General features: G+C 37.4%; 1 protein-coding gene across 22 annotated transcripts in view; it reads right to left on the minus strand.

Moving 5' to 3' along the window:
- The window catches only part of CDC42BPA (CDC42 binding protein kinase alpha), a 313,738-nt gene extending 291,606 nt beyond the window's left edge, over positions 1–22,132 (minus strand). For 20 of the 22 annotated variants that reach the window (XM_067028895.1, XM_067028865.1, XM_067028824.1 and 17 more), the window contains exon 1: positions 20,674–22,132. In XM_067028895.1, the coding sequence (XP_066884996.1) occupies positions 20,674–20,851 (178 nt within the window). In that variant the 5' untranslated portion in view covers positions 20,852–22,132. The remainder of the gene's footprint in view (positions 1–20,673) is intronic. The other 2 variants (XM_067028898.1, XM_067028862.1) reach the window with 1 other exon arrangement.
- Between the last annotated feature and the right edge of the window lie 464 nt (positions 22,133–22,596).

A 22,596-nucleotide genomic window follows, 5' to 3' on the forward strand; every position in this document is an offset into this window, starting at 1 on the left:
TGTGAGGTATGTATAATAACTATCCCCATTTTTATTTTTTTTAACATCTTTATTGGAGTTTAATTGCTTTACTATGGTTAGTTTCTGCTTTATATAACAAAGTGAATCAGCTATACATATACGTATATCCCTATACCTCCTCCCTCTTGCGTCTCCCTTCAACCCTCCCTATCCCACCCCTCCAGGTGGTCACAAAGCACTGAGCTGATCTCTCTGTGCTATGCAGCTGCTTCCCACTAGCTATCTATTTTACATTCGGTAGTATATATAAGTCCATGCCACTCTCTCACTTCGCCCCAGCTTACCCTTCCCCCTCCCCATGTTCTTAAGTCCATTCTCTACATGTGTCTTTATTCCTGTCCTGCCCCTAGGTTCTTCATAACCCCCTTTTTTTTTAGATTCCATATACATGTGTTAGCATATGCTATTTGTTTTTCTCTTTCTGACTTACTTCACTCTGTATGACAGACTCTAGGTCTATCTATATCCCCATTTTTAGAGATGAAGAAACTGAGGAACAAAGAGGTTCATTAATATGCACTATCACTTACCATGTTAGTGAAAAAAGCAGAGTATAAATATACCAGAAGTGCTCCTATGCAGAAAACTAATGTATACATTAAAAAAAAAAATACTCAATAGGAAAGTATAAAAATGACAAAGCTACCATGTTACAGTGACAAAATTTTTTTCTACTTTTCAAAAAATTGTAGAGACCATTTAAGAACATAATATTATATATTAAGAAAAAATAATTTTATAGTGAAATTCACAAAAGATATATACAAATTTTGTATACATATAGATACAAAAATTTTTAATTAAGAACAGTTCCAGCAATTCTAGCAATATATTCTATTCAATGTATTCTATTCCTCACTCCCTTCACATAGTGCACACAAAGAAGAGATAACCAAATTAATAATTGGAAAAGTATATCAATTAAGATTAAGTTCAGGAGCTTCCCTGGTGGCACAGTGGTTGGGAATCTGCCTGCCAGTGCAGGAGACATGGGTTTGAGCCCTGGTCCGGGAAGATCCCACATGCTGTGGAGCAACTAAGCCCATGCGCCACAACTACTGAGCCTGTGCTCTGGATCCCATAAGCCACAACTACTGAGCCCACGTGCCACAACTACCAAAGCCTGTGCGCCTAGAGCCCACACTCCACAACAAGAGAGGCCACTGCAATGAGAAGCCTGCGCACCGCAACGATGAGTAGCCCCCACTCGCTACAACTAGAGAAAGCCCGCGCACAGCAATGATGACCCAACGTAGCAAAAAATAAATAAATAAAAATACATAAATTTATTTTTAAAAAAAGATTAAGTTCATTTCTATCTAACAAAAAACTCAAATTCTCAGCTTAAGCAAAATAAAAACATATTTCTTTTACAAACAAAAGAAGTCTGAAGGTAAATAGTCCAAGGCTGATAAGGCAGTCTGATAAAGTTGTCAAAGGATCCAGGATGTTTTCAGCTCACCACTATGCCATCCTTGGAGCATGGCCCTCATGCCCCCATCCTTAAGGTCCTACCTCTGAAGACATCACATGATATGTGTTCTGTGTAGCAGAAGGGAATAAGTGGGGAAATCTCACCTTTTAATGAAGCTTCTGATAAAACATATCACCTTCCACTTACATCTAATGGCCAAAACTAGTCACATGTCCACACCTAACTGCAAAGAAAACTAGAAAATAAGGTCAACTGAATTTTGTTAATACAAAAGGGGGGCCATATCAAAACTCCAACATTTTTTCCCATTTTTTATAGAAATGGAAAAGCCAATCCTCAAATTCATATAGAAATGCAAGAGGCCCAGACTAGTCAAAATAATCTTGAAAAAGAAGAACAAAGTTGGAGGACTCACACGTCGCAATTTCAAAACTCACTACAAAGCTACAGTAATCAAGGCTGTGTGGTAGTGGCCTAAGAACAGACATAAAGATCAATGGAATAGAACTGAAAGTCCAAAAATAAACCCATATATTTATGGCCAATTGATTTTTGAATAGGGTGGTAAGTCCATTCAGTGGAGAAAGAATAACCTCTTCAACGAATTATGCTGGGGCAATTGGATTTCCACATGCAGAAAAATGAAGTTAGACCTCTATTTCAAACCATATACAAAAATTAACTCCAAATGGATCAACAACTTAAAAACATAAGAGCTGAACCATAAAACTCTTAGAAGGTAACATTCGGCAAAATCGTTTTTTTCATTCTTTTTTTAAAATTCTTTTCCATTATGGTTTATCCCAGGAGACTGTATATAGTTCCCTGTGCTATACAGTACAGCCTTGTTGTTTATCCATCCTAAATGTAAATGATACTGGATTTGGCAATGATTTCTTAGATATGGCACCACAGGCACAGGAAACAAAAGAAAAAATAAACAAACTGGACTTTCTGAAAACAAAAAAAATTTGTCCATCAAAAGACAATTATCGGTCTTCCCTGGTGGCGCAGTGGTTGCGAGTCCGCCTGCCGATGCATGGGACACGGGTTCATGCCCCGGTCCGGGAGGATCCCACATGCCGCGGAGCGGCTGGGCCCGTGAGCCATGGCCGCTGAGCCTGTGCGTCCAGAGCCTGTGCCCCGCAACGGGAGAGGCCACAACAGTGAGACGTCCGCGTACCGCAAAAAAAAATAAAAAAATAAAAAAAGACAATTATCAACAGAGTAAAAAGGCACCCCACAGAATGGGAGAAAATGTTTGCAAATAATATATCTGATAAGAGATTAATATCCAGAATACATAAAGAACTCTTACAACTCAACAACAAAAAAACAAACAACCCAATTTTTGAAATGGACAAATGACTTGAACAGACATTTATCCAAAGAAGTTATGCGAATGGCCAATAAGCACATGAAAAGATACTCAACACCGCTAATCTTTAGGGAAATGCAAATTAAAACTACAGTGAGCCACCATTTCACACATACTAGGATAGATACAATGAAAAAACGTAAAATGCCAAGTGTTGACAAAAATACAGAGAAACTGGAACCTTACTTAGTACATTGCTGGTAAGACCGTACAATGGTACAGCTGCTTTGGAAAACAGTTTGGCAGTTTCTCAAGACAGTTAAACACAGAATTACTGTATGACCCAGAAATTCCACTCCTGGGTACACACCCCAAAGAATCAAACAGATACCTGTACACCAATGTTTGATGCAGTACTATTCATAATAGCCAAAACGTGGAAATGACCCAAATGTTTGCCGAAAGATGGATGGATGAACAATGTGGTATATATACATACAATGGTATATTATTCGGTCTTAAAGATAAATGAAACTCTGCTATAGGCTACAAAAAGGATGAACCTTAAAAACATTATGTTAAGTCAAATAAGCCAGATACAAAAGGGTAAAACTTATATGATTACACTTTCATGAAATATCTAGAACAGGCAAATTCACAGAGAAAGAATAGACTGCAGGTTACCAGGAGCTGAGGGGAGAAGAGAATGGAAAGTTATTGCTTTATGGGTACAGAATTTCTGTTTGGGGTGATGAAAAAGTTTTAGAAATAGACAGTAGTGGTGGTTGCAAAACACTGTAAACATAATTAATGTCACTGAATTAAATACTTAAAAATTGTTAAAATGGCAAATTTTGTTATATATGTTTTGCCACACACACACAAAAAAACCTTAAATAAAAAGAACGGAGACAGGAAAATGGGGGAAACCAGAGGGATTACTGTTTTCCATCCATCTCAGGACAAACACATACACAAATACACACACACACACACACAAACACAAACACACACTCATGTGTAGTAAGTAAGAATTTCAGGCAGCTGCAATTTTCAAGGGTCCTTCCCTCTCCCAGAGTTGTACCATGATTCCAAACTCACATATATTTCCAAGGCACTGGTAACAAGAAGTATTTAGAGTACATCCAACACATATACACAAACACAAAATAACCATAAGTTAAATTATGACCAAATAGCACCAGAAATGCAACCACTATAATTGTGTTCACTCATTTTGTATTATTTTTTTTGTAGTAACAACCAAAGAAAATAGTACTTGTTTAAATAATTTGTCTAAACACGTGAATAAACTAGATAATGGCATTTGTATAGCCATTTCTGCTCTAGCCTAAAAACTCAAAGGAAAATTAGTCAAAACTAAGTTGAGGGGCTCCCCTGGTGGCGCAGTGGTTGAGAGTCCGCCTGCCAATGCAGGGGACACAGGTTCGTGCCCCGGTCCGGGAAGATCCCACATGCCACGGAGCAGCTACGCCCATGTGCCACGGCCACTGAGCCTGTGCGTCCGGAGCCTGTGCTCCGCAACGGGAGAGGCCACAACAGTGAGAGGCCCACGTACCTTAAAAAAAAAAAAAAAAAAAAAAAACCACTAAGCTAAGCTAAACACATTGGTTATCTATAAAACTCCATATCCATATCCAATATGATAGAAGAGAATCAAATATTACAACTCTTTACGTTCTGGAGGCTAGTATCTGCTACAAATAGACAAACTTTAAAGTAAAAGAAATATAAATCAAGTGAAACAAATATAGTGTAAGTCCTTCTGTGAAAGGACAGTAGTAAACAACTAAACATTTTCTTGGTATTTCTCCATAAAGCATTCCAAATTTTCAAAACAAGAAATTCAGACTCCAATACAATTTGAGTCACATGCAGATAATTTTAGAAAAGAAAAATTAGTTAAAACAACTTTATGTGAAAATTCTTAGTGTTAATAAACACTAAACAATTGGGGCTTTTAAAAATCTAAACAAATTCTATTTCAAAAACTATATAGTCCTGGGGCTTCCCTGGTGGCGAAGTGGTTGAGAATCCACCAGCCAATGCAGGGGACATGGGTTTGAGCCCTGGTCCGGGAAGATCCCACATGCCATGGAGCAACTAAGCCCATGTGCCACAACTACTGAGCCTGCACTTTGGAGCCCACGTGCCACAACTACTGAGCCCGCACACTTACAGCCCGTGCTCTGCAACGAGAAACTACCACAATGAGAAGCCTGCGCACCGCAGCGAAGAGTAGCCCCAGCTCGCCGCAATTAGAGAAAGCCCACGCACAGCAATGAAGACCCAACACAGCCAAAAATAAATAAAATAAATAAATTTCTTAAAAAAAAAACTATACAGTCTTACAAAAATTATCTTTGTATATTTCAGAATTGAAATGTAAATTAGATACTGCTGTAAAGGAAATATTACTACTGCTAGGGGGAAAATTCTTCTATCATTTTCAAATACTAGCTAAATTACATCATTTCCTTTTACCTCTTTCTTTCTTTTAAATGGGATGGTTAAAGTTGTATTTTTTAGTAGCATACCTAACTGAAAACAAAATATACTAGATTATCATAAATATTTCATTCTAACCCTAAGTAGCTATTTTAAACTATGGAAGTTGCTCTCTAGGAACTCTAGTTATATCTACTTTAAATTCTTTTGATTCTAACTAAAGGCATTAAATCTAGAAACTAAAAAATGATCACCAATTTAAGATATAAATTTTAATTTTTGGCTTTACTATTTTTAATGTTTCCTTTTTCCCTTTTAGATGAAATGCAACACTAACAGCATTTTTTAAGTATACAATCACCAACAAAATAAGTTACCAACAATCTGGAAAATAAAAAATGACCTTGAACAACAGCAGTGCAGTCAACAAAAAAATCAGGAGAATAATCTCTAATGCAAGGAAACAAAGTATTGCAAAATCGTTTAGTCGTTTGGGCTTCTATAATAAAATACCACAGATTGGGTGGCTTATAACAACAGAAATTTATTTCTTACAATTCTGGAAGTCAGAACTCCAACACCAAGGTGCCAGCACGGTTGCTTTCTGTGTCCCCTCATGGTGGAATGGCTCACAAGCTCTCTGGGGCCTCTTTTATAAAGGCACTAATAATCCCGTTCATGAAGGTTCCATCCTCATGACCTAAGCACCTGCCAAAGGCCTCACCTCCTAATGCCATCATCTTAGGGAGTTCAGATTTTAACATATGAATTTTGGAGGGACACTAACATTCAGACCACAGCAGCAATTCAATAATAATTTGTTTTAGGGTGTGTTTTTCAATATGTATCCTAATGTTCAAATTAAATAATGAAATCATTCCCTGAAAACCTGACCAGGAGTAGTTAGAAAGCTGACCAGTTTCCCACTTAGTCTTACTGCTCAGCAACTCCCTGAAACAAGTTTCTCTTAAACTCAGCCCTAAAACAGAAATGAAAAGGACAGCTCAATTATTTAGGCTTCAAAACATTTTCTGTGAGATATTAAAATTACAAGAAGAATCTCATTTAATATGTGGCATTTCCTTGCATTTACAAGGTCCAACATGGATTTCAGAAGACTCAAGAGCAGCTGAGTACTGTTAAACAGAGCTACCCTGCAGCTGTGTATCTGACAAGTGTTCTGATGTCTGCTCTCACAGTACCTGGTCGCTTACTAGTTTATAGAAGTGATAATTTCATCCATCATTCATAACATTTGTGTAATTTAGTTTGTCTTTATTGCTGTTAGAGTTCTTTGTTGTGTGTTCAATTCCATAAACACTGAGTATTATGTGTGTGCCTTATGTAACTTTAGAAGGATCTGTTTATCATTAATGTGATTACATAGAATTTACCCTACATAGCTTTTTCAAGAATAAACTACCTTTTCCTACGATAAATAAAGACTATTTATAAATTGCCATCTGTAAGAACAGAGCAATCACTAAAGAAGAAAAACAGACTGATCTGCTCAAAGACAAATTTTAACTGATAAATTTTAAATCTTCTATTTACTGTATCCAGTTTTCAGCTCCTCATTTAAAGACTTGGGAAAAAGTCTGAAAATGAGATCAATGAGGAAGGATTAAAGGAATAGGGACTTCATAATTCTTCAAAAACTAATACTATTTTTTTTTTTTTTTTTTTTTTTTTTTTTGCGGTATGCGGGCCTCTCACTGCTGTGGCCTCTCCCGTTGCGGAGCACAGGCTCCGGACGCGCAGGCCTAGCGGCCATGGCTCACGGGCTTAGTTGCTCTGCGGCATGTGGGATCTTCCCGGACCGGGGCATGAACCCATGTCCCCTGCATCGGCAGGCGGACTCTCAACCACTGCGCCACCAGGGAAGCCCTAATACTATTTTTTTAAGTTTTCATGTTTATTAGTTATTCATAAACACAGATTCAATTGCCAATTAAGGTTCAAGAAAAACACCAGGCCCCAGTTAAATACCATCACCCTCAACAAAAACCTTTTCCTTCCTATACCATCCTCCCAATATAGTTATAGCATAATTTTAGTTAACTCAATATTCACTGGTTCCACTACTGTAACCATGTAAATTATTTTCCTTTCCTAAACAAATTTTTATTTTTCTTAATCACTGCTTTCTCATTTGCTTCACTTTCCAAGCAAACCCAGACTCTCCCCAAATTTCTAAATCTCCTCTCAAGATGTTCATTCGCATCAGATATTAAAGAAGTCTCTCAGGGAGATTTCTGTTCTGCCTCTTATCTCGGCTGATTGACCTCTATGTTTGGTACAAAGCAATCATTCTGTATTCTCTCTTCACCATCATCTTAGGAAATCCTTTCTTCTCTCCCCTGTACTGGATCTCCTACTAGGAGATATCTTATATTTCCTCATCTTAATTTATTCTCTTGTTTAGTTGGGTCTAGAGCATCCAACTCATCACAGTGAACTCTTAAATTGGTCCTCCAATGCTCTTCTTTTTATCTCCTCTCTTCTATCCCTTTGTGGTTTCTGCTGTATTTTCTGCGAAATTCTTTGTTTTACCTTCTAGTTCGTGTACTGAGGTTTTAATTTTAGCTATCACATTTTTAATTTTTTTCATTCTTTCATTTTCATTTTTTTCACTGTTCCTTTTTATGACATCCTGACTTACTTCATGGTTCTTCTCTTATCTGTGAGAATATTAATGATAGTTTTTTGTTTCTGAAGTCATACTTTCTCTGCAGAGTCTGTTTCATGTAAGGTGCTTTTTTCCCGTTTTTTGTTTGTTTGAAGCTGTATCTTATTTATTACAGGCTTTCTTCAGATATCTGACAATCCCTGGTTTTATATTAGGAATGAGAAAATGGAAAGATGCTCTGAAGCTCTGAACCTTTGGGTGAAGCCCACTGATAATGAACTTCACTGAAGTGTGATTACCTGAGCCCTTTACCGAGGAATCTCGGATGTATCTGTATCTTTAGGCCTTTCTTCTTGGGCTGGTCAGATTCTACAGAGAAGACTTTTCTAATCTCTTATCTTTGTGATAAAGGCCTAGTTGCCAACTTTCTGGGAGCCAAGCAAAAGTATATAAACATTTATTTACTCTCCTGTTTTCAGTATGAAATGCCCATCCTAAATTATGCCTAACGTCACTCAACACAGAGAACCTCTGTCTTACCGAAAATAGACATTCAGTCTTTGTTTGGGGAGGGAAGACAGGAGCCAGCTGGCACGTAGTAGGGGAAAGGCTCTAGAGTTCCTACTGCTTATACAACAATTCAATCAGTCCTCCACATTTTAGCTCCACCTGTACCTCAACTTTCACAGATTCCTGACAATACCAATTTCTACGACTTTTGAACATTCTGCCAAGTAAAGGGGATAGGTCCTAGCTTACACTATTACTGCCTTAAGACTTTACTTTCTCAGATCTGCTAAGTCAGCAGTTATCACCCATCTACCTCCTTTTTCAGCTTCCAAAATTTCACAGTATCCTCCCATGTTTTTCTCATCCTTGAAGATTTATGACTTCTTAAAAATTCCTTTACCATAGTTTTAGTGGGGCTGCAGAAGAGAATGAAACTAATTTGTGTGTTCAATTCATCATCACCAGACTATGCTGGACACTGTTGCAAATAAGGTTAAACACCGACTAATGTAAGAAAAATTTACCTTTAAAAATCGGAGACTATTTGCATTTTATCTTATTCCTTTAAACAGTAGCACCCTCTTCTCCTTACCTTTACCCCATAAAATACTTATTTATAGATTATCAACTGCTAAGGGAGGGGACTATGAACCATTATTTATAAGAAATCCCTTCTGGGGGGCTTCCCTGGTGGCGCAGTGGTTGAGAGTCCGCCTGCAGATGCAGGAGATACGGGTTCGTGCCCTGGTCCGGGAACATCCCACATGCCACGGAGCAGCTGGGCCCGTGAGCCACGGCCGCTGAGCCTGCGCATCCGGAGCCTGTGCCCTGCAACGGGAGAGGCCACAACAGTGAGAGGCCCACGTACCGGGAAAAAAAAAAAAAGAAACCCCTTCTGAAATAAAGCAGGATACATCAATGAAGAAAGAAATCCATGGAACAGTTAAAGAATAATCAAGTAAAAGATCTGATTAGTAGAAGAGTCAACACTTCATTACAGCTGTAGGAAAAAGGTGAGTGTGGTACAAAAGGGCAGCACAAGAGAATCTGGGGGATAATGGAACTGCTTTGTATCTTGACTATGGTACTGGTCTACATTTGTCAAAACTCATAGGATATATACCAAAACAAATGAACTTTACTATATATAAATTTTTTTAATGAAGTACAGTTCATTTACAATGCTGTGTTAGTTTCTGCTGTACTATATATATATAATTTTGGAATAACTTTAAAAAATCCTTTAAGGTGAGAATGGGAAATAAATATAAACAAAATTATATATATATATACATATATGCATATATATATACACATATACCATATATATGCCATAAGGAGGAATCAAACTAGGAATGGGGGAACAGAAGGCATCGTGGATCAGAGTAGAGTGTTGCAGGCTGAGCTGAATGAAAAGGATATCCACATAAAAGAGCTGCATGGCATCACTTCTGGGATATTCTTGCCAAAGATGTATTATCATGAGGAAACAATCCCAAATTTAGGGTTTACTTCAAATGCTGCAAAACCAGCTGGCAATCTTCAAAAGTGTCAGTCATGAAAACTGAGGAAAATCTGAAGCCCTTGTCCAGACTGACTGACACTAGAAGGCATGACATCCAAATGCAACATGTTATTCTAAACTGAATCCTTTTGCTATAAAGGTATTATCAGGACAACTAACAAAATTTGAATGAGGTCTAAGGATTAGATGATACTAATGTATCAGTGTTAACTTCTTAATTTTAATAGTTGCATTGTGGTTATGCAAAAGAATGTTACAAAATACACACGAACATATTTGGGGATTAGGGTAACAAGTCGGCAATTTACTCTCCAATGGTTCAGAGGGGAAAATATTGTACTACACTTGCAATTTTTCTGTACATTTCAGATTGTTTCAATTGTTGGGTTTTTTTTGCGGTACGCAGGCCTCCCACTGTCGCGGCCTCTCCCGTTGTGGAGCACAGGCTCCGGATGCGCAGGCCCAGAGTCCACGGCCCACAGGCCCAGCCACTCCGCAGCATGTGAGATCCTCCCTGACCAGGGCACGAACCCGTGTCCCCTGCATCAGCAGGCAGACTCTCAACCACTGCGCCACCAGGGAAGCCCTAAATTATTTTTTTTTAATAATAAAAAGATTAGAAAAATAGACAAGGACCATATCCATATGTCATGCTAAAGAGTTTCAATGTCATCCTGAAAGCTATCAGTAGTCATTGTAGGATATTAAGCAAGATGTTGACACGATCAAAGTTGAAACCGTTTTTTAAAAGTTCTACTAAACAAAGGCCCTTGGATATGTAGGATTCCCAATATTTTCAGGTTAGGTGCACATGTAATACTGAGATTATAAGTTACTTAGCATTTAAAGAAGAAAAAAAAAGCATGATTAATAAGGTCAATAAGACCCAGGAACGTAATCCATTTAGATACATTTAACACAGACAAGTCAACTGAGCAGATGCACACAGAGGTTGAACAGTACCAGGATAACTCAAGAGCTGCTGTAATTAATAATTAGGGTTACCATAGGAACACAGGCAAAAGAAACAAGTATGATCACCCTTAATCACAATTTACAGCAATGTAACACCACAAGGAACACCTGGAAAAAACTGTCAACTTAGCACACATCAGTCAGAAATGGGGTGACACATTACAAAGGCATGCAGGAAAAAGGCAGAAATAGAAATCACACTAGACTTGGAAATATTATTATGGTTTTAACCATAAACTCTAGGAAAATCTTTAGTACAGAAGATGGAGAAGCCTTATGATATCATATCAGTATGTCAGCTGCACCACATACTTGAGCTTTTGTTCTGTTTTTAAATGTTCCTTAGTTATGATTTTTGGTTGGGGCAAGGCCATAATTAGCTAGCAATATAATCACAAACTGGGGCTCTAGCCACTGAGGGTTTTTCCTAATCTTTCAAACAAATATTTTTTTAAATCTCAGAACAGAACACTTCTAAGTAAGTGCATGACTACTTTTAATAATATCTGAGTCAACTTGGGGTGTTAGCCACTTCCAGTAAACCTGGTATTTAAGGATGGGATTCTTGTTGCAGCAGGACAACACTGCTTTGACAAAAAAAAAAAAAAAAAAAACCTCTCATAAAATTAATTAGCTTTGTTCTCTTTTGCAGCCATGACGGTCTGTCTCCCAAATTCTATACCAGCACAACCAACGGTTAGAGAGGTAACTGGATTAAAAAATGATCAATTGCTACTGAAAACAAAAAATCACTAGGTTAGCAGGAGCATCTTTGCAAACCACGAACTACACACATAAATATAAACTCAAAGGCATGTATCAAGTTTTATTGTTCTTTGTCTATAAACACATACTTACCCAATGCAGAACTCCACATTAACCTAGTACATACTGCCGAACTGCCTTCTAGGTGATGCAAACAGAAGTGCTAAAAAAACATTAAACACGAAAAGGATAAAGGCAAGTCATTCAAACCTCTGCCTTTGGAGTTAGATGTGAACTGTGATAATATTCAAAATACAATGTGATAGAAGAATTCAGTAACCACTTTCTGAAATATAATTAATTTAAAAGCTCTGACACTGCCTATGGATTCTTAGCATAAACCAGCACTTCCCAAACTCTGCCAGCTATCCTCATAAAAAGGGTTCCAAAGTCAAATGACTTAGGCAAATTCTAGGTAAAACAAAGTTAAAGAGGTTTCTGTACCACAGAAATTTTGAAAAGTGTTACTATGATAATGTGCTTTGTGATATACAAAGAGGGATACAAGGGAGGGTGATGTAAGAGGGAAGAGATATGGGAACATATGTATATGTATAACTGATTCACTTTGTTGTAAAGGAGAAACTAACACACTATTGTAAAACAGTTATACTCAAATAAAGATATTAAAAAAAAAAGAGGGATGCAATAAGTACTATTTCCCAATCTTACATATACACTGAGCTCTTAATTTTCAAAATCTTCATTTATATCTATTGAAACATAGTTTAGGAAACACTAGGGTATACTGTGGATTTTCTTCACATTTACTGTCAGTCTACAACATGCATTTACGGGTGCTGCATAACCTTCAGTCCACAAAAATTCCTAAGTGAATGACATATCAATAATTTTTCATGATTTTTTTTTTTTTTTTTTTTTTTTTTTTGCAGTACGCGGGCCTCTCACTGTTGTGGCCTCTCCCGTTGCGGAGCACAGGCTCCGGACGCGCAGGCGCAGCGGCCATGGCTCACGGGCCCAGCCGCTCCGCGGCATATGGGATCTTCCCGGACCGGGGCACGAACCTGTGTCCCCTGCATCGGCAGGCGGACTCGCAACCACTGTGCCACCAGGGAAGCCCTTCATGATTATTTTAATCTTCTGAGTTGAGGTCTAGAATTCCACCACTGATTTGCAGGTTGGAGCTATATAAATATACAAATGAATCATAACTAGCCATTTCACAATATTTGCTGTTGGTGATAAAAAGAATAGGCACGGGCTTAATATTTACTGAAAAACAGTTCAGAACTACACAACATTGTAAAGCAACTATACTCCAATAAAAATTAATTTAAAAAAAAAACAGTTCAGTTAATAACAACAAAATGTTTCAATGCAAAATATCCTGAAAGAAGGAATAAGATGCTGTTTGCATAGTCACACAGGGAAAGACATATACGATGATATATAATTCAATAAAATATTATCAGTAAGCTATGAGTATGTTAAAGTTATTTACATCCCTGTATTAGTACAACTATACATTTCAATTAAACTTTACCAAAAAATAGCATTTTATCTTCGTTTATCATAAGGCCAGATAGAAACTTCAAAAACAGAATGAGAAGCCTCTTGCCTTCTGAGATGGCCCACACTCTGTCTATGCAGTGTGTATCTCCCTGAATAAACCTTCTTACCATTTTGGGGGAAAAAAAAAAAAAAACAGAATGAGAAAAAAAGCCAAGAAAATGCAACTATAAATCACCAGAAAAAGAAAATCCTAAACCAACTTTCAACCTTTCAGAAAAATAAGCTATTACTATAATGCCAATTTTTCACTGATGTTAAAACAAACTTAGGTTAAGTAACTTGCTTAAATCACCCAGCCAATGATCAAGGGAGTCAGTCTGAACCCAAAACCCCTACTCTTTTCCAGTATTATAGGTTTAGAACAGAAATAGTTCAGGTTGAGGTATTCCACTTGTAGATCTTCACCATGGAAACTCTAAGTAAATTTAATTAAGCTTTATCACTATGAATAGAAAAAACTGACTAGAACATGGGGTTTTTTTTCATAGATTAAGCCTACAGTGATGTGTAAGCAATCTGAAATAAAACCAAAATTTAATATATGATTGCACGACTGAACTAATTCACAGGCATTTTTAAAAGATTGTTTTCATCCACATAAGTAGTATTTTCAAGCATAATTAGATTGGGGTTGAGAGAAATAGTGTTGATGGGGAAGAATTAAAGAGAACAATAAATGTAGGTCAGAAGAGAAAGAAAAAAGACTAATTAATTTATGCTATAAGCTATTTATCTTTAAAATCAAGTCAAATTATCCTCTAGTATTATTATCTGCCACCTTAATACTCAGAATAGAAGTTTATGGTAATCACAGAGTTCTACTTGCTCACATAGTGTTGAAACAGCACCAATTATATATGGTTTCCTCTTTAATAAAAGTATTGTATATTCTGGTTTATTTACCCTCTACATAAATAGGTGCTTGCACTTGAAACCTATAGTTTCACAGATACAAATAATAGGAAAGTTCCCACACTAATCCAAAAATCTGAAACCAACAGCTTAGCAAAAAACACTGTAACCTTAGAAAAAACAACACTTAACACTATAATGAATTGTAAAATTGCATGTCCATGATCTTTTCCTCTGAAATATCACAAACTAATGAATAACATTATTTCACAGACAGACAATAGTTTTGCAACGTTATAATTATAGTAACTAAAGCTGCAAAAGATAAGGTGAGAATTTCTGAATTTGTTGTGAATGCCTATACTTGAAAAGCAAGTTTAATTAGAGCAAGAAAAGGTCGTAAACAGAGACTTGTCAGTAATTTCAAGGACTTTAGAGGCTAATAGCACTGGCTCATTATTATATCTAATTTCATTCTACTTTATAGGGTGTTTCCTGGACGCAAATGTTCACCAGCCTCACACATGTGCTACTCCACCATGATTAAGTTTATATGTGACTATCACACAGAAAACAATTGAAAGTCCACAACCACTAAGTAAAACCTAACTTAATCAGATTTGGATTTTCTCTCCAAACCAGTGTTCCAAACTTTCCCTCAAAATTATCTCTTTCTAACCCTGAAGACACAAGGGACACCATGACCTCATACTGAAAGAGCATTTCCCAAAGGGTGTTCCATAGAACACTGGTTGCCATCCATCTTCCTCAAAACATTATAAATTCTAGGATAACCCACAATATTTTTAATGTTTAATTTTGTGTAAAAGTTTCCCAAATTTATTTACCCACACAACCCCCCCCAAAAGCACCTATTAATATCCCATGGATTTCTAGAACACATTTTGAAACTAGGGAGGGGGCTAAAGAAACCCTAACCCCAAAATGAACCATCGTTCATATGAGGAAGAATTAAGGGGCAAATAGTGAGACTGGAAAGTGGAGAGCCAGGTCTCTGAGCCTCCTGTTAACCAATGAAAGCCGAAGTGCTACTCTCCTATAGCAGCAGATAAAGAAGCACAAGAATTGGGAGAGGGGTGTTAGCCAAAAGAGGCTAACAGCTACTAATTGGAAAAAGCGGACGCTGTAGAGAGGAAGTACAGAGCAACTAGCTGGGAAGAGCAAACCTGTTACTGTGATCAGCATCAAAGGGGAAAAAAGGAAATCCCCTGGATCTAGAAAGGAGTTTTATATGCAGTGACAACAAAAGACAGTCATTCATATGTCTGGGATGATCTATACTTATAGTGTGGGTCATTCCAAAAAAAAAAAAAGAAAAAATCTTTATGGAAAGAACTTCTTGACTCAAGATACAGCAAAAGCTGTTGAGCAATTCTTCACCTTAGCCACTGAAAACTTGAAGTCACCCCCACTGGAAGTTTCATGAGTAACAAGGGATGAGAAAATCTATGGAACTAGCAGATCCTTCTCACCTGCATCTACTCTAACATTCATCTGGAGTAATGGGAAGGCATAAACAAAAAACTACAACCAATGTCTAAAGGTCATATCCTTCATGTTTGACAAGTTACACAACTTTTACAGTTAATGGAAGTCAACATCCAGGAGCCCAAAGTCAGAAAAGGAAAAATGTCAAAAAAATCAAAGACAAAATCGAGTGAATTCCCCTGTCCCTTAAGTTCTTCTAAATTAAAAATACTCAGTTATTCATGAATCAGACTAAAGTAGCAACCCAGGAAAACAGTATATTCATGCTCATTTTCTCATTTCTCCTCTCTCCCATGCTCCCCCGCTCCTTCCAAGTATCCTGTCCCTACCTAAACTCCTTTTCTTTAAATTCTTCAGTCTGTTCCAAATTTAATCATGTGTGCTTTTTGAAAAAGGGAACTAGGTCTATAATTTTTTCACTGTTAAACAGTGAACATGTTTTAGCATCACCTACACTAGAATTCAAACTCTTCTGCTTCCAATCTTCAGTAAGAAATGTAAGAAAACACAAGAGTTCTGTATAACAATATTTATTCTTTCAACACATGATGTACTTGATATTTTCTATTCTAGTATATTAAATTTTTTAAATGCTGGTTGGACTTAGTAAATTGATTCTAAAACCTATCAAAACCAACAGGATGAAAAACAATGAACAATATATATAATATACTGGCAATAAGTGTACATGAATAGAAAAGGGTTTGGAAGAATTATTTTTGACTACCATAAAGGAGTAGTAGAATAAAATATTAATTTGTAACAAGTTCAATTCTTTTACCCTAAAATAGCCTGGGCTTACTATCTAATATTAACCAAGTCCTAGGAATTATGGAACATTTCATAAAATCTCCAACACATTATGCTACGTGTTTTTACACTGCTATGTTAAGGTATGCCTTACATTTCCATATGAAATAAATAAGTTCCTAAAATTATTAGTGTTATTCCTGACATCCTTGTTCACACTCATGGAGCACTACATCCTTTAAAAAAGAAACAGAATGCAAATGGAAAAATAATAGCCATCACTTATTGCATGCTTCTATCATATGCCAGCATTGTGTTAGATCAAATAATTGTACTTACTATCACTCTTTAGAAGAGACTAGATTATTAGGTGACTAGTATAAAGGAAACAAATGCCCAACCTATGTTTCTGGTGACATTTATGATGATCCTAATTGAGGACTTAAATAAAAATAAACCTAATCATGTGTATTAAATGAACTTTTTGGTAATTTGGTATGATTAATCAATTCTACTCAGGAAGAGCTAACAATGAGGAACAACGTAAGTAAAGAACAAAGAAAAGATTCAGATTCTTCTAATCAAGGCATCATCATCTCACTTAAATGACCCACATATCAAAAGCATGAATAAGCTTTAAAATTACTCTAATAAAATGAAAAGTTTAAACCACAGTACCTGCTGATGTACTCTAGTAACAAGTTTATTAGTCATTCAGACTATTGTGTGTGTGTGTATATACACTGAATAAACTATAAAATTACTGTTGTTTAAGGATAATTTAAATGAAATGTTATAAAGTTCAATATTCAGAAAGCATCACAATACAGTTGGCCACATACAGATAGTTCTGCATTTCTTTTTTTGTATTGAGTAATATTATCTTATGCCTACTTTTTAAGTAACTTGGTTAAGAATTCCCTAAAATTCTGATTTTCCATTTCAAAGTAGAAGATAACCAATTCAATGAATAACATATTCATTTAGTCATTACTAGCAGATTAGCTTATAATGTAAAAGTTATTTTTACTTCTTCAGCTCTATTGTAACTTAACTCAAGTCACACTACTGATATCAAAACTATTATTTTATAAACAAAACATACAAACCATAACCATTTCAAGAACTTAAAAAACAAGGACAAAACATAATCTTTCAAAGCTTGTTGTATATAACAGGAAAATATAATAATATTTAATAAAAATAATAATCTTATTAATTTTAAAAGTGATCTATGGCCTTAAGGCACTCTTTATCCCCTTGCTCTATAGCTCAGTGACTTAATCCCCTCTTCCTCTCTAGAGCTCTACTTGTTTCCTCCCTCAAGCCATTAGCACCAAATGCAAGGAGTGCTATCCAAAAAAAAAAAAAAAAAAAATCTAACTTTGAATTGTCAGTTTTCTTACTGTCATGATACTGTAATGAGCGAAACATTAACTGTATCAATATAAAAGTGAAATGGGCCATAACTAGGAATAAAGTGAAATTGATGGAAATGAAGCAAGTCAGAATCTTGCTGACTCCATTTTTAAAAGTATCATCAGCATAAAAATAAGGCATATCTAGATGACACTTCCATTCATATAGACAGCCAAAAAAATATACATCATGTACTAGTATTTAACTACTACAGCTCTTCTGTTGCAAATATTGGGTATTTTAAAACTCAAACTAATAATTGTATCATCTAAGGCAAATCTAAATTACCAAATTTAACCCCAACAAATAATCCCTTTAAATTTCCATCACAGACCAAAAAAATATTTAAAATATTAAATTGAGGTCAATTCATTATCTGGAAACTTCCTTAATCTAACTTGTTTTTTATATAATGTTAGGTACTGAGAATCCAAGAAGACATTTCCCCAAAATGTAGTAATCAATTCGTACAAGAACAGCTGATCTAGTTCAATAATTAAATGAGGAGACTGGCATTCTTAAATAACCTAAATTCTCAAATAACTTAAAGATAGTAAATACTACTACTCATGATGCACTTCTTGACAGCTTCTCCATTCTTTTCTTCCTCCTTACCCAAACTTCTATGGTTGGTAACTCCCACTTTCAAGACCTCACACTCCAACTTAAAAACACCTAAGACTTAACAGACACTGCCTAGTCCCAAAGCCTACAAAATAACTGCCTAAAAATTCTAGTCTCTCATTCTTTATTACTGAGAAACACAACAGTAGTTTACTTAAGAGAATGTATATTTTTGTTACATCACACCAGACTTCTAAAAGACAAAATATGAAGGATACTACTAAAACCTAATTTACTTTAAAACTGTGAAAAGTCCCTTGCTTGAAATTATTTAAAATCTGCTAATAAAAATAAAATGTATTTGGCCAAACACTTATTTGACTTTTGGCTTATTTGGCTTAAATTAAATATATACAAACAAGGGTTTTTTTGATACAGATATAAGAAACAAGATCCAAGAAAACATATTTAGTGGAAAATATATATAAATTATTCTGATAATACAGAAAAATATCTCATAACATAAATGTAAATTCTTAATCACCAAAAGGCAATTAAGGATATAGTTTTTTATCATATTTTTAAATTACATTTACAACTGGTACATACGAAGAGTTCTCCCATCATTTTGCAGATGAGAAATAATAGATATTAAAATGACAATCATAATCATAGACTGGAATATCGCTATGAAACCATAATTCAAGAACTGACACTCTAAAAGTATCAAAATCTTTTCTTTAAATCTTAAAAAAAAACTAAAAATTTTCTAAATTTATTAAACATGAGGTGTAAAACTACACATGCTTTATAAAATATTTTACTCCACACATAAAAATAAAGGACATATATTCACAAATCCAGTACCAAAGTCAAAACTGTTTCATTCTTAAGAGAGCAGTCTCTTGAAAGATCATTTAGAATTCTTACATTCCCAGTATGAGTCTAGTAATCTGTCTTTAAAAATTATTCTATTCACATTTCATATATATATATATTTTTAACCCTTATGACATCAAGTTGCTAGAAAACTTCTGATACCGACAAATTGAATAATCAAAGTTATGATGTGTAGGCAATCTTGAATAAGTGATTTACCTGACAAACGAATTTTTAATAAATTTCAAGTCAAAAAAACGAAATAATCACCAATTGACTTTTACTTCAGAAAAATAGTTACTTGGAAACAAAGACATTTTAGTATAAAAACTTTCCAACAAACTGAAATATTGGTATTCCAAAGGTACAAAATAACTTCTTTAGCTAATATCCTTCAAAAGTCAATGTACCAATATAGGTACACTGACATGTACTATACACAGTAGGATATGTGATGATGTGTACTCTTCCCACACTGAACTGGTGGATGTTGGAAATTGCTCACATGTAACATCGGAAACAGAACTTAAGCCAAGCCTTCAAGCTTGAAGGTCACATGGAGCATTTGCTCTCATCATTGATCTACTCCACTACCTAGCTCTTCTAAATCACATCTATATTTAGGAGAATGAAGACAAAAACTTAGCCAGTTTAGGTATGAATTAAATTTAGAGTAAATCTAACTCTCAGGCAGGCAGGAGCTGCTCCCAAACATTCTCTACCAAATACTATCACAAAATTCTTAAACTATTTGTCATCTTACAAACATGACAATTTTTGGCAAGTCCGTGTTTAGTAATTTCCTTTGGTTGTACTATATAGAGATGTGATAAAACCCACTGATGACCACCTTCAAGTTCCTGTTGACTTAAGATATTTTAATATCTCCTCCCATTTCCAGAGTGATTTCCAAAGCCTGGGAAGGAATGTTTCCACTAATAAATATCTTTCAATTGAATGCCTGTTATACCACCACACTCTCAGTAAAGCGAGCAATAATCCATTTTTGCCCATCACAGAATTATTCAAAATCTCTTACTGCTGACCAAAAAACATCTTCCTCATAAGTTCCACATTAAATCTAGGCAACACGAGAGAGGGGTGGCATAGGGAGGGTGCGAGGGAGGGAGACACAAGAGGGAAGAGATATGGGGATGTATGTATATATATATATATAGCTGATTCACTTTGTTATACAGCAGAAACTAACACACTATTGTAAAGCAATTATACTCCAATAAAGATGTTTAAAAAAAAAATCTAGACAACAACTGAGTAGCATGCTTTTACTCTTGGGAAAATATTTACTGAAAACTACAAAAAAAACCTTGAATAATTGGTGTCTACGCTTTTATTGTATATATATTTAAATACATTATGTATAATGTATTTAAATACATAATATATATTGTGTACACACAATATATAGTTATATACTCATTACAGTTTATCATGATAACTCTCTATAACAATTAAACTATAATGGCTAGCTAAGGAGTTTATTTTACATACAAACTTACCCCATTCTAGGTATTCAAGAATGTTCTTCTCTCTTCTCAATGGAGAATTATTGCATTCATCATAAAGGCAGATGAGGATATCCAGTAACGTTTCCACACTGAAGCACTGCCCATTGGTCTGAGCGGGCCCATCCAAAATAAACTGCTCCAACTGCCTCAAACGCACTTCTCCAGACATGTTTGCTTCAACTTCTGCTGGTTTTTCTTTCAATTACTGAACCGATTTTGACTATGATTATTTGAACCTAAATTTTTAAAGGTGTGGTTTTAAAAATAAACCACTTGTTATTCAAACAACTGTCATGCAATGCCGGTGCTGAATTCAACATCCAACACACCAGTAACCTCACTTAACTGAAGCGTCTTCTATTTCACACATATACATATATTTTGAGGAAAAGTTACCATAAAATATATTTTAAACATTTTTAAAAGAATAATACAATTAAATCGTATATTTAAATAAAATAATTAAAAAGTACTGAGAACCAAAGAGTCAACACTTCTTAAAAAAAAAAAAAAACTCTTCTCCTTCATTCAAAATTCAACTCGTGCAACATAATCCTGAAACGAATCCAGTTGCATCATTAATGAATTAAGTCCGATCTGCATCAGCAATTCACTTCCCAAGCAGAAGGAAAATCGAAAAGGAAGGAAAAAAACCAGAATGTATATAAGGGGGAGGGAAAACCAAAAATTCTGCTGCAAATCCTCCCAACCACCACTTGGATAAACGCATCAGCGGCAATTTCTCCGGAGGGAAAGGGAGGGGGCGAGGTCCCTGAAGCAGCCCCTCGACTCGGAGCACGCCAAGCCTTCCTCGGAGGAGGCTTTCCCTTTCTCCTCCCGAGGTCGTTCTTTTTAAGGCTTTGCAGTTAGTCCTATTTCCAACGGATTCCGATGAAAACTCTTCATTTTTCTCCCCGCTTCTCCCAGGGGCCTGACTAGCTGCGGGCGGCACTCGCCCCCGGCTCCGGGAGCGGCGGCTACTCGGCCGCCCGAGCCCGCTCCATGTCGGTGGTCGCTGGGCCGCCGGCCTGGGCCGCGCCGGGCGCAGAGCCCGGTCTCCCCCACACCAGCACCGCGGCCGCCCGCCCACACTCCCGACGCCCTGGCGAGGGGGTGATTTTCTGGATTCAAAGGACACGGACGGCAGCAACTGCGGCGGCGACGGCGCGGGCGGCTCCGGCAGCTAGTTCTCCCCCTTCTTCACACCCCTGGGTTAAAGGCATCTTTCCGCCGCAAAGAGGGGAGCGGCCGAGGCTCAGGAGGAGGGGTTGGTGCCGCTGGTGAGGCGACCAGAGGCTGCCGCAGCCCGGCTCACAGCCACTCCCTTCCTTTCCCTCCACCCCTCCCCCTCCTTCCCCGTCCTCTCGCGCTCGCGCCCTGGGCTCCGCGAGGCTGCTCCAGGCCCCTCCGCACGCAGGCGGAGGCTCGTGGACGAGTCCGGATCCAATATGGCGGCCCCCGCCTCCCTACACGCGCGCACCCGCCCTCTCACTTCTCCGCCCCCGCCCCGCCCCCGCCCGAACCCAGCCGGCGCGTCGAGGTCCGGTTCTGCGGCCCCGCAGAGCCGAGGCCAGGTCTTGCGGGGCGCGCGGGCGGCGGTCGGGGGCGCGGCGGCTGCACAACCCTGGGGGGAGGGTGGGGACGCTTCGGCCGGAGAGGCTGCGGCTGCCGCAACGTGGAATGCAGGGATACGCGAGGACTGAGGGAGGCCTTGGCGGCTGTGGTGGCGGACGGTATGGAGGCGGGAGGACCCAGGCGCGGGTTGGGAACTGCGCCACCGCCTCGCCGCCGTTCCCGGTTCCTCGAGGCTTCTCGTAGGGGTCGCAAAGCGGGTTTTCCTCCTGGTCCTCGGAGGCACCACCCGACTGACACGTTTGCTAAGGGGGCCCAGAAGCAAACGGCTTTCGGCTTCCA

Source organism: Kogia breviceps, chromosome 1 (genome assembly GCF_026419965.1).
Source record: "Kogia breviceps isolate mKogBre1 chromosome 1, mKogBre1 haplotype 1, whole genome shotgun sequence".
Taxonomy (NCBI): Eukaryota; Metazoa; Chordata; class Mammalia; order Artiodactyla; family Physeteridae; genus Kogia; species Kogia breviceps.